This window comes from Vigna umbellata, chromosome 5 (genome assembly GCF_029865625.1).
Source record: "Vigna umbellata cultivar VRB3 chromosome 5, Vumbellata_1.0, whole genome shotgun sequence".
NCBI classification, from domain to species: Eukaryota; Viridiplantae; Streptophyta; class Magnoliopsida; order Fabales; family Fabaceae; genus Vigna; species Vigna umbellata.
In genome coordinates, this window is record NC_142169.1 from 9,354,484 (window position 1) to 9,371,327 (window position 16,844).

Genomic DNA, 16,844 nt, shown 5'->3' on the forward strand with positions numbered 1-16,844 from the left:
TGTTGTCAACGCTACAAGATGGAATCACGTTAGCCATTCCAAAAGTTGTAAAAATCACAATATTGTAAAAAAAAAAAACCAAGTTAAACAAGGAAACACCATGAAAATAAAAAATTGTTCAAAAAAATCTTTAAATTTAAAAAATTACAAATTTTACCAATTTACCCTTATTTATAACCCACCATATATTACATCATTGTAAGATAAACTAACAGGTCACGTGTTAACGGACAACTACACTAAAACTTTATATATATATATATATATATATATATATATATATATATATATATATATATATATATATATACACATATAATTTTATCTTTTTATTTTGCTCTCTTAAGATTTTTCTCAACTCTTCGATTTTAAGGCTTACATCCTTGATTTTGAAATATGTAAACCAAGAGAAGCTCTAGGGGATGCTCAAGAGCCTTGAAATGTTCCCTCTCATCGTCTTCGTTGGAGAGTCTCGCAACTTGCAAGAGCACCTTACCAACATCGTCGTGGGGAACACATGCTTCCTCTAAGGTGAAGACTATGAGGTTCAAGGATTTTAATCCCAACAACATATCTACAAAACCTTCAGAATCCCCCTCTAGATGAACATGGTTATGATGTTTGAGGGCCAAATGTTTGTTATTAAAGTACCACCTCCACTCTCTCGTTTCTTAATATGCTTAAAATAAAATACAAAGTGATGATAGTAATGACGTTGTATTGGAGTGCTTGTCTTAGATGAGATGAATAGTGAGCCAGTTCATGAAATTGAGATTGAAGCAGTTGGAGGAAAGGAATGAGGTTAAAACTCCTTAGTTATATAGGTCATAACATGAACAAAGATGTGTTCGAGGAGAAAGCCATAATTCCTGATCCCGAAAGTATTATTAGAGCGTATAGTCAATCCACTACCAATTAGAATCTTCTATATTAGTTTTGGCCTTAACTCATATAGAAAATGACAACTCTTTATACCGTCTGTTTCTATGCTAGTTCTTGGACATGGATTTAAAATAAAATATCTAGACCAAACTTTACATATTTTTATTTATGTATATGTCCAATTAATTGTTTAACGGGATACAATAACATTGTTGAAACACTATATAACCATGGTTTTATGTAAGAGATGTCGTCACTGTTTTTTTGGAATAATCCGAATAGAATACATTATTAAAGACTAGACAAATTATTGGTTGAAGTATCTAAAAGAATACTATAGGCGGGGTAGGGGGTGGGGGGTGGGGGGGGGGGGGGGTGTTAAATAACGTTATAGGAAAAGATTTTTGCAAAGGAGATAATATAGCAATTTGGTCGAGGATTAAAAAGTTTATGTACTATTGTTAAATGCTCGACCTTAAAGATAAGTTTAAACGACGAGTTCTTTTTAGCAAGGCTTTTCAATCGTTTAAAAATACTATTTTCTACCGTAGTAAGACTAACTTGATAATAAAAATTCATTTGGTAACATGAGCTTTTATATAAATTTTAAATAATGTGCAATTGTAGGATTTGTAAGAGAACCATTTAAAGAGAATAGAGCAATTAACACACAATCATTTTTATACTGATTCACTCCACTAAGCTACGTCTAGTCTCCTCTATCACTTAGAGGGTTCCACTATAATCTTCAACAACATCGCTCCTTGTATCCCTAGTTAGTCTAAGTAACTATTGTTACTCCAACTAGAATCGAGTTTCACCCACTCCTGGTTGCGCAATATTCTTCATCACTCCTGGTATCCTTAGACAATCTAGATATTTTCCTGATATGTTGTCTAGTTGAGTATCACCCACTCCTGGTTTCCACTAGACAACTTGTCTAGCAACAATTTAACTTCACCAAGTTAAATGTCAAGTGTTTTAATTCTCTTCAGAATTTACAATCAACAGATTGGTTACAAGTCCTTAGACGATAACTCTCACAGAGAGGATATGTGTTCTATAAAATTTAATCTAACAAACTCACTGAATATTTTCTTTCTTCTCTCTTCTTACAAAAGTAAGCTTATATGACAATGAAGCTTGAGAGTGTTTCTTTTCTTGAGCTTTTCTCTCTCAGATTTCTCATGTGCTTTTTTTGAACTTTTCTCTTGGCGATGTTCGCTTTGAGTCTTTTTCTTCTGTATGTTATTCTCTAGATTCTCTTTTTGGTTTATCTTCTATTTAAAGCCTTTTCAAAGATATCCGGTAGACAAAGCTTAACTTTCATCTTTGAGTCTTCCTAGTCTTGTTGTATGTAGCAACCGTTGGTTAAAATCAACTTGTCAAAGCATACATGTTTTTCAATACTTTGAGAAAAGTAGGTAGTACGATTTACGCAAGACTTCTAATGAGAAGAACATTCCGTGAATGTTTTCTTTATTCCTAACGTCCACTTATGATCTGTATAGGATGGAGTAGGTGGATGCATGTAATAGGCAATCTACACAAAGTAGAGTAGATATACATGCAACATGTATATCATTTCTCTTATTACTTTAGTTGTTTTAAAACGTTGAGCATTTAATAACATTTAATGCATGTTCAGAATAACAAAATGTTTTTTTACATTTTCTACCATTCAGGTAGGATCTGATCATTTAAGCTTTCTATCAAGATACCAAGAAAATTATGAAAACTTCATCGTTGAATGAAGTAGATCGTTTGGCACATAATATTGTCTATCCTATGTAAACGCTTTGGTTTTTTCTCTGTTCTATTCAACACATGTGTTTAACAATGTGTTTTTCAGCATAAGTTTTCGGAATATCATTTAAGACTTTTCGGCGTGCTTTCCAAAAACATCGTTTAGACAATTTTATCGATTAGGACATATTGAGACTTTGTTTGATTAATAGCTAGCGGTTTATAACATTTTCATTAAGCAATACTCTCATTTACGCATTAATTAGGAAAATCGTTTAGAGGTGTGTCTGTTCATACTTTGGTGTTATACCAAGACTTTACCTAAGGTGTTTGGGTTTCTCAGAGCATTTTCACAAGTTGCTTATATTTTACCCATGTTGTTATTCTAATAATAACATTGTCATATGCTCATTTCGTTTAAAGTTTGTTAAACTTCAAAACACATGAGAGTGTTTAGATAGTTCAGTCTTATAGAAGATCTTGTCTTAACAATCTCCCATTTTCTGATGTTTAGCAAATACATATCTAAATGATATGATTTTTTTAGTTTAGTGCAGAAGTTCATTTATAAACCTTAAAAAAATTTTAGTCGTTTAAATATCTTGCGAGTAAATTTTTATTATTTGGTTGTCTTTTATGCATGCGGGTTAGTTTTCATAACAAATAATCAAGGCATGATAAATAAACAGAGTATAATATACATAAAATACTTATATTTAAATGCATAAACATAAACATGTTACATTAACATGAATGTGTATAGTGTTATGCATGAGAACTTTTAAGAATCTGGAGACTCCCCTTGATTTTGTACTATCCTATTTTATCTTATTGTCCAGTGTACTCCCCCTGTGTACATGCTCCTAGATGTTGACGCGTCTATCTCTTTTCTCCCCCTTATTTGATAAACATCAAAAAAGGTGAAAGGAGAATGAGAGATAACATCACCGCCTGATAGAGATGATGTGAGAGAACGAAAAATATTAGCAAAGAAAGCCAACATGGTTGGCCAACGTTGTGTTAGTAAAGAAGGCATATGGAAAGTTGCAAATGTGTGTGGATTACACAAATCTGAACAAGGCATATCCTACCCCTATCCAACATAGACCGACTCGTAGATGGAGCAGTCGACCACAACGTTATAAGCTTTCTAGATACCTAGTTAGTACATAGTTAGCACTAGTGGAAAAACAACATATAACGTCACGCGTTCAACGTCCAATCACTGAATAGCCAACGTTAAAAATGACCGGTGACATTTTTGTAAATAAATGCAATTATTAGACGCCGTTTAGAATTGTAATTCGACGTCAATTCGTTACATTGGCTAAATTTTTTGCGAAAATGCTTGGCGCGAAGGTGAAAATGTATTTACGTATGACGTCGAATTCCCTATAATTAGACGTCAAAAGGATATAAAATGTCGAATGACCCAACGTTAGACGTTAAAAGGTTAGTGAATTCAATAAATATTTGAGCGGGAGATTGAAAATTCATTCACTTTATCTTAACGCGCGATACCCTCTTCTCTGCTCAAACTTTTCTTGAACAAAATTTGACGACCATCACATGTAATCTTTCTTTCATTTGTTACAAATGCATGTTAATTAACTACTTTAGGTATGATTTTCGTTTGTTTTGACCTAATATTTTCATGTTATTATCCTTCATAGGCGCATTCTGCTTTCTCTCTCATTGGTGACAACATTTTATTTTGACGAACCCACCTTTTGAAGGTTTGTTTTCGTTTTCGTTTTGAAGAAATTATTTGTTGAACTTGTTTGTTATTTTTTTGTTGAACTTGTTTGTTGTTGTTGTTGTTTGATTGAACTTCTTTGTTGTTTGTTATTGTTATTTGTTATTGTTGTTTGTTATTGTTGTTTGTTGTTCATACTACACTACACGTTCATAGTTCATGCTTTATAAAATACCAAAAACTAAAATTTGTTGTTTTTCTATTTTTCAGGTCTCTTAGAGTTGTGAAAAAGGATCAAAATTAATTAAAAAAAGCAAAAAAATTCATTAACGTCGAATATTGACAAAATTCGACATTAATTTGCTTTACTATGAACGTCGAATTGTTCTATGTTCGACGTCAATTTATCGTCTCCCGATATGACGTCGATCTCGAATTCGACGTGAAATGCCGAAAAACACCGACGTTATACGGTGTTTTTGTAATAGTGTAGATTCCTAACGTGAAGACCGACAAAAAAAAGATGACATTCATTATGGATTAGACTAACTTCTATTATGAAGTTATGTCTTTTTTCCTGAAGAACACTAGAGCACGTATCAAAGAGTTGTGGAGAAGATGTTCAAGCACCTACTTGGTAAAAGTGTGGAAGTATATATGGTCAACATGGTGATCAAGTCCCCAACCCTAGTACTCCACTCCCAAGGTGTATCTAAAGTATTCTCAGCTTTAAGATCATATAATTTGAGGCTTAACCTCGAGAAGTGCGTGTTCAGGTGGATGACAACAAAATTTTAGGTTTTATGTTGACACAACGAGGAATAGAGGAAAACCTTGAGAAATGCCAAGCGATTATCGACATGAGGGTCCCTAAGAATGTCTAGGAGGTGTAATGGCTCATAGGACGGATGGCGACCTTCTCCTACTTCCTACCCTAATTAGCGGACAAAACATGACCCATGAGGGAATCTGCAGTTATCACTCCGGAGCAAGAACTATGACAACATGAATTCTTTCAGCTAAGTACTTCTGGCCGACCACAAAAGCATAATGTGTCTCCTTTGGCTACAAAAGCAAAGGCAAGTGCATTGGTCACAGTGTAACAAGTGATAAATATCGTTCTCTCCCAAGGAAAATATGCAACAATCGATAACTCTTACATTCTAACTCGATTAGACCACAAAGTTCATAAAAACACAAGAAACTCTTTTTGGTATTTTCATCAAACAGCTGTGTGTGTGTGCAAGAAAATGTAACATATAGTATTTACAATTTATTAAGACTAAAGTTCATCCACTTCATTCTCATGCATTAACAAACATCTCAATTCCTTATTCAAGTCAAAATCAACTCACTTTTATACTTAATCCTATCTCTAGTGACTTTGGCGTATACTAACTCATCAAGTTCCAATTCCTTGAATCCTCAACAAGTAATCATGCATTAAGTTCAAGAGTCTTAAGATTACTAATGAATCATGTTATATTCTTAGATACAAACATTCATTAGGCATTCAATTTTAAGTCTAGATTCAAGTCCTATTTTCTAATAAATAAAAAATCACAAATCAAGCATGGAAACTATCCACATAAAGAATTAAGCACAAAAATTGAATACTAACATGATTTGGAAAAACATATATCATTATTAGCACAAAATTACATCAGAGTTTCATGTTTTACAAACAATCTCAACAACAAATAGGGTTAGTCCACCATGGTGGAAACTACACAAGAGTTCCATGTTTTACAATGAAAATATTATATATATATAAATTACTAAAAATATTAATAAAATAATATTACAAAGGCTAACAATTTTTGTAAACTACAACATTATATAAAATTTTTGTATTTAATTCTTATAACTAGTATTAATTATAATTTTAGTGTTATAAATATAGGTATATCCAAATATATTTAATTATAACTAAATTTTAAATTAGTTATAATGTATTATGTAAAAAAGGTAAGACGTTTTATAAAAGTAAAAGTTTGTAGGTAGAGTATCTATTCATAAATAAGGAGCATATTAAAATAATTATCAAATAATAAAGTGAAAAAAGAGAGTGTGTAAAAGAGATATAAAACTAACATCAAAAGTAGATCCTTTTCTGTCTCTATATATAATTAATAAATATTTCCAATTAAATGTATCACTAATATTATTATTTTTTTTAAGTCTTAAATTACTCCATCAAAATTAATAATTAAAATTTAATTTATAACTATGACTTAAATTATTTTACTATTTCATATTTGTTTCTTTAACAACAAAATATAAAAATAGTAGTAATAAATCACTTTTGATAGTTTAGACATATAAATCTTAATTCAGTTTACGCTACATGTGGTACGGTAATTTAGATGTATCGAATCAGGTTGAACCAATGAATTGAAAATAATGTTATTCTATTATACCAAATTACACGTGTTACCACCATTATACTATTCAGTATAATCTTTTCTTTTGTTGGAAAAAGAAAAAGAAATACTGTTAAGGGGTGGTTTAGGTGGGCAACCTAGTAAACCATTCCATGTTTGAATAAAACTTAAATCATAATTAACGTAGTATTGGTTCACCTAAAAGAACCACCATATTTAACATGTTATATCTTTAGCATTTGGAAATGTATTATTATGTGAATGCAATTTAAATACACTGGTACTACCATGAAGTATTATGAAATTAGAGATAGAAAAAGCTATGCTCACAAATCTGTCTTCTACTCCCTCAAAATCATATATACATACGTATAAATGGAGTAGTAGAATACAACAAACGTGCGTCGTTTTAGTCTTTTGATGACCAGTTGCGTATATACGTTTTTCTCTGATCATTGTTCAATCATCATCATCACTGTTGCCAACTTGACCCACAAATTCAATCCAAATTTCTTCCTTTATCTACAGAGGAGTCACACTCTCGAATCGATGGCACCCTCTGATCTTCACGCCAACCACGCTATTATTCTTCACTCTATCTGAGCCCTTCATTACCTCGCAGCACTGCCTACGTGGCGCCTGTTCATTCACCCACATCTTTTAGTTAAAAGCGATTTAATAAATTCATAAATTTAATAAATTAAAGAATGTTATACTTCTTAAAATTTAATCGCTAATAAAAAGTGTTAAGAGAACGTCTTCATAAAATCTAAATCACACACCTTTTTCCACACATCCGCCGTAAACCGTGAAGCAAAAACGTCCACGTATTGCACGTCTAAAGCCTGCGCGTAGTCCTCACGCGTGCACACGTTCCCCGGTGAGTCTTCGTGCCTTCTATAGATAGACCGGGTCTTGTCCTCGTCCCAGCTGAGAACCCGATCCAGCATATACACGACTGGTTTCTCACACGGGTCGGAACTAAGGGTTCGGGTATTGAAAGTAAACGGGCCATCACTCCAGCTCCGCCACGAGCGGAAAGTCCGAAACGCCGTTTCTAGTTCCTTGGCCGTGCGTAGAGAAGGGTATATCTCAACGCTGTAACCCCACGACACCGAAACGGACCAGTTTCGTCTGAGGTCGTAACAGAAGCTCTTCTGTAGGGTTCGACCCGTATCTGTTTCGTAGGCGGCTACCAGTTTTTTAACAGCGTCAACACGGGTCATGCCGGGAAATATCGGGTCCACATAATCCAAGTGGTGCAAGGAAACCAACGGTGCCACCGGATGTGACGCTAACAACCCATATGGGTTCCCACGTATATCTACCTGTAATGAAAAAAACATTAATTAAAACAAAAATAGCAAATCGGTGATTTGATAAAAACTAGTAAAAATTGATTCTCAAAAGAATATATTAAAAATAGCTTAAAATAATTGTTGCACCTACCATTAAATAAATTGATTTTAGAATAAATACTATAATATGTGTCAAGCACTCATGTTATTTGAAATTATTCAGCGTTATAACATTAGCCTGCCATGATTAGCTTTCAATAAGAAATTAACTTTTTTATTTCATATTATCTTCTAATAAATATAGTTATTTCAAGCATGATTAAAAATGGTAGAAGTATTATAAGTTGTTAATTGAGAGTAAAAGTGTTTTGAATCAACAATTCATGCCTTGTAACTCAAAATCACTTCTAGAATTAAGTTTTTTATTAGCTCACTGAATCTCCCATTAAGAAATTTTATTATATTACTAATATTGGAAACCCTCGAAAATCATAAAATTAATTAAACCATAACAGAAAACTTAATTTCTGATAATGTGCCTGTCCAACACTAACAAAAATAGAGAGAAAAAGATCAAACCTGATGAAATCCTGGTTCTTTGGTGACCTGAACACCAATCTCACTGATACAACTCTGAATTTTCTGATCAGACCCATAAAACTCTGCGTAACGATCAATGCAACCGTCCAAAATTCTCGCCAACTCCTTCGCCAAAGGGTAACTTATCGCAAACCCACCACCACCAAACGCCATAGTGTAAAAGTGTATCACATCCTGTTCCACACTCTCAGAATTCCCACCCACGTAGTACATTTCATTATGATCATACTTCGACAACACCCTAACCAGGTTGTCGGTGAAGAAAACGGTGTCGTCATCACCCATTACAAACCACCTCACGTTTTCCACCCCCAGCTCGAAGCTCTCCTTCACAATCCGCGCCACACGAATAGCGGATCGCGACCCGTACGAGCACGTGTACTGGAACGCCGACGTGTCACCGGACACCTTATACGGCGGTGAAGACTCGGGCCACGTCGCGTTCCCAGATGGGTGGCTGTCCAGCCACACGAAGCCTCTGGTGACACCACTACGCCACCAAACGTCGGAGTATTGGCGGCGCGTGTCCCACGTGGCGATGGAGCCGCCAATACCGAAGAGGAGGTGGGATATGTTGGTGGGTGGTTGTTGGTGAGTGGTTTTCTGTTGTTGGAGCACGTATTTGAAGGATGTGTGGTTGTTGTTATGGTAATGGTATTGGTTGTAGGATAGTGTAAGGTGAACAATTAGGGTTATGAGGAAGAAGGTTGAAGCTGCAAGACCAGCTTTGAAGAAGAAAAAGAGAAGTTCGGTGGGTTTGATGTTGGGAAAACGAAAGGTTTTCCATGAGTTTTTGAAAGGATCTCGAACTGAGTCCACAGCACAAGACATTGGAATGAGATTCAAATTCTGGAGCAACGATGAAAGTAGAAAGGATATGATATATTATATGATGTGATATATAATAATATGCACACAAAAACGTACAATGTATTTGTTGTCGAAGGTAAGAGTATATGTAGTTAGTGGCTTGAACGTTTTCCATTTTAATATAGTGATGTGGGTGCCTACTCCTCCTATATGAGATCAACCCTTAAAGTCAAATCAATATTAGTACAAATATTTGTGCCTAATTAATTCATTTTTATTCATTTTATGACTTTCAACCTCACTCTTTAATGGAAAATTATTTCTTTCCTTCTTTGGAAATTAAAATTAAAGTTATTATTTCAACGTTCCACTTTATAATTATGTTTTTCCTTTTTTCTCTCGAAATTCCAAGATTATTGGCTGCTTTCAAAGTTTCCTTCCATGTACTCAAATCTTTTTAATCGGTAAAAAATGCTTGCATATTATTTCTTTTATCTTCAATGTTTCATTTTTTTTATTTTAAAACAAGTTAGATTAAACTAATTTTATTTGATTTTATTTCCTTTTAATGTTCATTGACAACATGTATTTTTCTAGACGTGCATTTTCTGTTTTTAGACACACCAATAGTATTCTCTCCCAAAGTGATTTTTTTTTTCTTTTAATTTGTAAGTGGTCACTCGGAATTTCAGCCTGAGAAAAGATGATTTTGGCGAAGAGATGGAGCCCAACATTAATCTAATTTTCATCTGAGACAAACATGTCTCAATCGAATTCGAACGTAATATGTACCTATGTTCTGTTCTTAGTCATAGATGAATGTTTTTTCTCCATACAGGGCCTTTCAAAGCAAGAGTTTTGCCCATTTTCTTAACTGAACGTACCATTCCATGAGACAAAAGGAGTCAAATGTTGAACATGCTGTTACCAACTTTTCCATATACAAATTTAGCGTGAGCATTAAGTTGAAGCCTTCTACTAAAAGGGAAATGGAAAATAGCTCTTAAATGCTAACAAGAATTGTTTGTACGTACCACCTCATCAATAATAATAGTAATATACTGAACTACCCTACTATTGAAAATTGATTAATTTCATATATATATATATATATATATATAATAGAAATTATTATTATATTTTATGTAATAAATTAAATATTCTATATTTAAAATATATATTAATAGAAAACTTTTGATAAATATAATATGACAATTCAACGGAATTTTAGTATATTGAAGTTGACATAACTAAACATATGTTGGAAATATCTTCCTCAGTTAAGGGTATCCTCTCCTTGATCAAGGGAAGCAATTTTCTATGCATGGGAATATAGAAAATAATTTATTTAAAAATTTTGAAATTATTTCTTTGACAATTGGAAATATAAACATTCATTTTTGGAAAGGTTGAATAACATTTAATATTTACTTGTAATCTTGACCATAAAGAGGGTTTTTGAGAGAGTAATACGAATAAAAGAGAAAATTAACTAAACAATAGTAAGATGAAAATCGATTGAGAAAAAAAAGAGAGATTCAATAAATCTTCATGATATTGTTACGAGTCATCTAACCAAAAATGAGTTAGTATACTATCCTCTCGAAAAAAGAGAGATCCTTTTTGAATGTTACTATGTTTTCATGATGATTAGATACTTTAATTTTTCCTATTCCAAATAAATTAATGGTATAAATGTAGTTACATAAGATTTTATTTAAAAAATAAAAAAGAAAAAGAAAAATATGAATGATTACATCAAATCCATGTTAAAAGTATATCGCTTTATAGGAAAAAAATTATTATAAAAAAAATTGATGATTTCTTATATGAAAATCATTTCAAACTTTGAATTTCAAAGAGGCAAATTTTGCAACACATTAAAAAGTTTATTATTAGTCAATCCTTACACATTCTAAAATGTTTTTATTAGTCAACATCTTTTGACGTCATCTGTCAACATTTAACAGAAAGGGCTTAATTGTTACGATTTTAGAAAATTTAGGATCCAATTGAGACCATTTTTAACAAGAGGACCCACTTGAGATTCTTCAACAAATATGAGGATCATCCGAGGGTTTAAACCTAATTTTTAAAATTTCTTTCCTTGGATGATTTAGTAGGTTTTCTTGTAGTTTGAATTAGCTCATCATTTTCTTCAATATTACATTCTCCCTTCTTCTCAAGCATATATTAGCTCATTTATAAGTTATTTTTAATTCCTCCAAAAAATAAATCTCCTTAGACGTCAAAGGATTAGTAACTCTCGATGAACTATTATGAGTTAAATCTAATTGTTGTAAACCCTACAAACTTTGACAATGAGAGTGACATCCTTCATAGGAGACATATCGGTCAAGTAATCAAATTCCACTAGTTGAACTCCATATACTAGAAAAAGGCAAATTCATCAACATATTAAAAAAATTATCATTATTCAGTCCTCACACATTCCAAAAAATGACTTTAATTTTGAAAAGTTTGTGCTTTTGAGGATTAAGTATTAGCCTTCTTTAACCTACACCTACTAGGTTTTCTTGTGGTTTAAACTTCTCATCATCCTCTTCAGTATTAAAATTTCTCCTCTCATTAAGCATATTAACTCATTTAGAAACTTTTCCAATTCCTTCACAAAATGGGTCTTCTTAGATGTCATAGGAATAAGAATTGTCATTGAATTACTAAGTTGAATCTAATTATTGTAAACCCTACAAACTATTAACAATGAGAATGACATCCTCCAAAAGGAGACACACCAGTCAAGAAATCATAATCTATTGACACACCACCATTAAGATTCTTAACGAGAGAAGATTCATTCACAACACAAATATTATCATGATTATCCAGTACTCGTTCAAGCTCAGGTTGTATCACATCAGGTTGCACAGACTGAACCACAGACTCCACCGTAAGCTCCACCACAAGCTCCATCAAAGGCTCCATCAAACGTTCCACCATAAACTCCATCACAAGTTCCACCACTTGAGCTAAAGACCTCTTAGTTCCATCGTGTGCACCAACCACCTTAGGACAATAATGTTGTTGTCCTTTTGCTGGTCGGTCGGACACAAAAGAAGTTCCTCCTAGTAGTGATAGACTACTTCACCAAGTAGGTGGAAGCTGAACCCTTGGCCACCAGCGCAACAAGTACAAAAGTTCATTTGAAAACTCATATGTCGCTTCGGTGTTCCCCGCACATTCATTACTAATAATGGTCGGTAGGTTGCTTAGGAAACGTTCTTCGTGAATACTTGACAACCTCTAAACTGATCGGCAAGGAATGTTTTTGTGAACTTTTATCGCATCGTAAAACGAGTTTGGGAAAGATTCTTTGTGAACTCCCAACACTCAATCAGTCGATAAGGAACGTTCTTCGTGAACTCTTGTCACATTGCAAAATGAGTTTGGAGAACATTCTTCGTGAACACACCTAACACTCAACTGATCGACAAAGAACGTTCTTCATGAACTCTTGTCGCATTGCAAAACGTGCTTGGAGAATGTTCTTTGTGAACTCTCAACAATCAATCAATCGACAAGAAACGTTCTTCGTGAACTCTTGTCGCATTGCAAAACGAGTTTAAAGAACGTTCTCGTGAACTCTCAACACTCAACCAATTGATAAAGAACAATCTTATTGAATCCTTCCATCTAAGAATTGAAGACAATTTAACACTTTACGAGGAAGCATTTCAACACCAACTGAATGGTGTCAAAAATGGAAAATTTAACTAAACTCAAGAAATAATTCATGTTATTTTGCAAGTTATTATCAAACGGTGTTAAAAGTTAACGAACGTCTACAATAAATCTAAAAGTGATGCAATTAAGGATCAAGCAGGGAAGAAGTACAAAGAATGAACAAGTAAAAGTGAATTCCATTAATATTTGAGGGGTATCAAAATAAGACTATCTTCTCAACAAGGCGACCATACCAAAAAACAACCTGTTTGGCCGACGACCATGAAAGTTATACTTAAACAAAGATTTTTTTTTCTTTCCTAACTAAACCGCTGTACAAATGCCCCCAACCTATTCCTGATCACCCACACGACTCTCCTCCTCCTCCTCACTAATAGCTTCTGCAACTACATGAACGACCTCAACACTTAATGAACTATAATTCTATCCCCTTCAGTTTTATTCCTCGTTACATCATTAAAATTTTTATAGGTATATAAAAGTTGTTAATTGAAGCTTAGATAATTCAGGAAGTTAATTAGTGAAAGGAAAGAAATTAGAAAATGTGCGGTCTTCAATTGCCATAAGCAGAGTGAATTACCTACCATGGTTCTCAAACTAATTATCGTTTTAAAAGTGATGCTATAAAAGAAGTGAAATGGAAAAAAAAATATCAAAATCAATGGCAAAGTTTTCAAAATATTTTATTTCAAAATATCACTTCATGCGTGATGAATTCTGGTGATTTGCTTAACAGAACCACTGAGATAATCAATTATATTAAGTGATAATCGATTATCATAGGGTATTTCGTGTATATGTGTATGTTTCGAAAATAATCAATTATCACTTATGATAATCGATTATCATAGATAATCGATTACCGTAGAGTATTTTTATTGGAAACAATACATTTTGATTAAAAATGAACGTAGACCACACTTGAGGAGCTGTAAAATGTGATGATAACTAGAGAATGAGATTATTGGTTATGTTTTAGGGTCAATTTCGACTTGTGATTGAGATTGGAGTATGAGTGAGTGTTGGGGTGTACCTACATATGTAGTTGATGGGCATGAGAGTGGATGATAAGTCTACTAGTTGTACCTAGTAAATCCTAGTTCTATCTGCGGATATGTGCTTCCTTTGCCTTGTGTGCATAGGAAGGGTTGTTCGGGTATTGAATCTTCCTTGTATGCGGGTGATGGTGCTTCCTTGTCCTTGTGTGGTAGGATTACATGCTTAGCTGGATTGCGGGACTACTTGAGTGTATCTGTTTGGGAAAGCTACAGATTGGACTGTAGGAGCGACTATAGTCGGTAAGGTAGGGTACAAGAGTATGACTTATTCTTTCCACTATGGTGCTATAGTACGGTGTTTGAGATGCTCAAAGTGTTGCTATGTTGATAATAATGTTACTATAGTGGTTATAATAGGTAGTTAGCTTAGGCGCTAATGAGTGGATAGACCAAGGGTCTATGTGTGAAATGTTAGTGATGACATCAAGGCTCAAGGGTCAAGGATCATGGATTGAATATCAATGATCGAGAATTGAGTAATTTATTATGATTAAGTTGCTATGTTAGAGGATTAGGAATCTTGTTATTATTGTTACATATGGGGTGGTTTATGGTTGATATATTCAATGTGTTTATATCTTAATATTATTATTGTTGTTTTATCGGTAGCTTATCCTATACTTGTTTGTGTTTGTGTGTTATGAATGATGTTATCGGCGATGATCGTATAATGTGTTATACGTGAACAAATGATGTTGCAAATGATGCTGATGTATGATAGGTTCGAGAAATGACGGGAGACAAACTTGATATTTTATTTAAAGTTATTACGTTTGAACTTTAAGATAATGTAATTGAAGTTATTTTATTTCCTTCGTTATTTCATTGGACAAATTTTTTAGAACTATTATGTTTTAAATGAATTATGTTGTTTAAATGTTAAGCTTTTTAAAAATATGTTTTCACACTTCGATAAAGTTTTGAATTTTATTGACTTTTTAATAACTCATAACACCCTAAAATTTGGGACATTACATTGATAAAGAATCAAAACTTCTCAATTAAAAAGTTGTTGTGATTCAAATGTGCAACCCATCCAAAAGGATTTTCCTTCACATTTTCCTTCATATACACAAATTGACAACTTACAAATTGACACCTTAAAAATTGACACGTAGTACAAAGGAGATATTGTTATGAAAAATTTAATTAAACACAGTCTTTCAATAAAGGATAAATATCTATTTTTCCATTTTGTTAAATTTCTTTTGATTTTGTTATGAGAATTTTAATTAAACACACTCTTTTAATAAAGGATAAATGTCTACCTTCCAATTTTGTTAGTTTTCTCTTGATTTTATTAATTACTGGTTGCTAGAAATTTTGTTTCCTTAAATTTCTTCCCACACTCCCTAAGCTTAAATGGCATGTTCATTATTTCATAATTCAGGATCAACGAGAACCTTTTTTATTTCACTCTTCTCTACACTATTCCTTTAATTTTACTCTTGCGAAAATTCACTCGAAGTCTTCAGACTAATTTAAAACATCTAAGAATACATGTAATTTCCATTATATTTCTAATGTCTGCCCTTACAAGTTAGCAAAATATAATCTACAAACCGTAACATATATTTACTATAATCTCCTTTTTTTCCTATACCTGTATTCTTTCTAGCAATTGTTTTTTAAGCTATACTTAATAAACTATAATTCTATCCCCTTCAATTTTATTCCTCATTACATCATTAAAAATTTTATAGGCATATAGAAGTTGTTAATTGAAGCTTAGATAAGTCAGGAAGTTAATTAGTGAGAGGAAAAAAATTAGAAAATGCGTGGTCTTCAATTGCCACAAGTGGAGTTAATTACCTACAATGGTTCTCAAACTAATTATCGTTTTAAAAGTGATGCTATCAAAGAAGTGAAAAGAAAAATATCAAAATCCATGGCAAAGTTTTCGAAATATTTTATTTGAGAAAGTGAAAAGTATTAGAATCGAGCTGATAGATTGTAAAAGCTAGCAAGTTCATGAGATCGTGAATGGGTTATTTCGGGAGCTTAGGTCAGAAGTCGATGAACCTTTGTAGATTTCTGAAGAGAACTGGTAAAATTGCATGCAAAATGAAGTTATAATGAGATTATGGACTGTTAACATGTTTGCACTTATGAAGGACAAAGGACAAGGTGAATCTTATGCTGTTTTCACAAATTGCTTGGATATATGGAGTTCTGTTGTTTTTCTTGTTCCTTCAAATAATTACGTGTTGATCCGATGTCGTTTTTGTATATCAAATGTTACTAAATGTTATGATTCATATACAGGAATTTTAAGCTGGAACAAGCAATATAAAATCAAACCAGCTATGTAATCATATTTTGGGAACAACATAGAACTTCTCTTATATATAATACCCGAAGCAACAACTTCAAATAACAGTTGTATGATTACAGAAACAGTGTACACTGTGGATTTAACATAATAATACCAAAAGAATAAAAAAGAAAGACAAAACGAAAATCACAAACCCATCTGCAACATAACAGCAGAAGAATAATACAAGCAATATTAACATATACTTCACATGATAGCGTTCCATTATTGAACTAGCAAGACATATATATATATATAGAGAGAGAGAGAATTTAATTTTGATGCAGTACTGTGAGTGAAAACAATATCCATACTGTATCAAAATTAAATTCTTAAACGTAATTAATTACC

General features: G+C 32.9%; 1 protein-coding gene across 1 annotated transcript; it reads right to left on the reverse strand.

Moving 5' to 3' along the window:
• Positions 1–6,909: 6,909 nt before the first annotated feature.
• LOC124846561 (glycosyltransferase (DUF604)) lies at positions 6,910–9,478 on the reverse strand. The gene is made up of 3 exons (XM_047323838.2): positions 8,586–9,478; positions 7,491–8,036; positions 6,910–7,347 (listed from the first exon to the last, which is right to left on the reverse strand). Exons 1-3 carry the CDS (start codon positions 9,435–9,437, stop codon positions 7,231–7,233), a joined length of 1,515 nt encoding a protein of 504 aa, XP_047179794.1. The 5' UTR covers positions 9,438–9,478; the 3' UTR covers positions 6,910–7,230.
• Between the last annotated feature and the right edge of the window lie 7,366 nt (positions 9,479–16,844).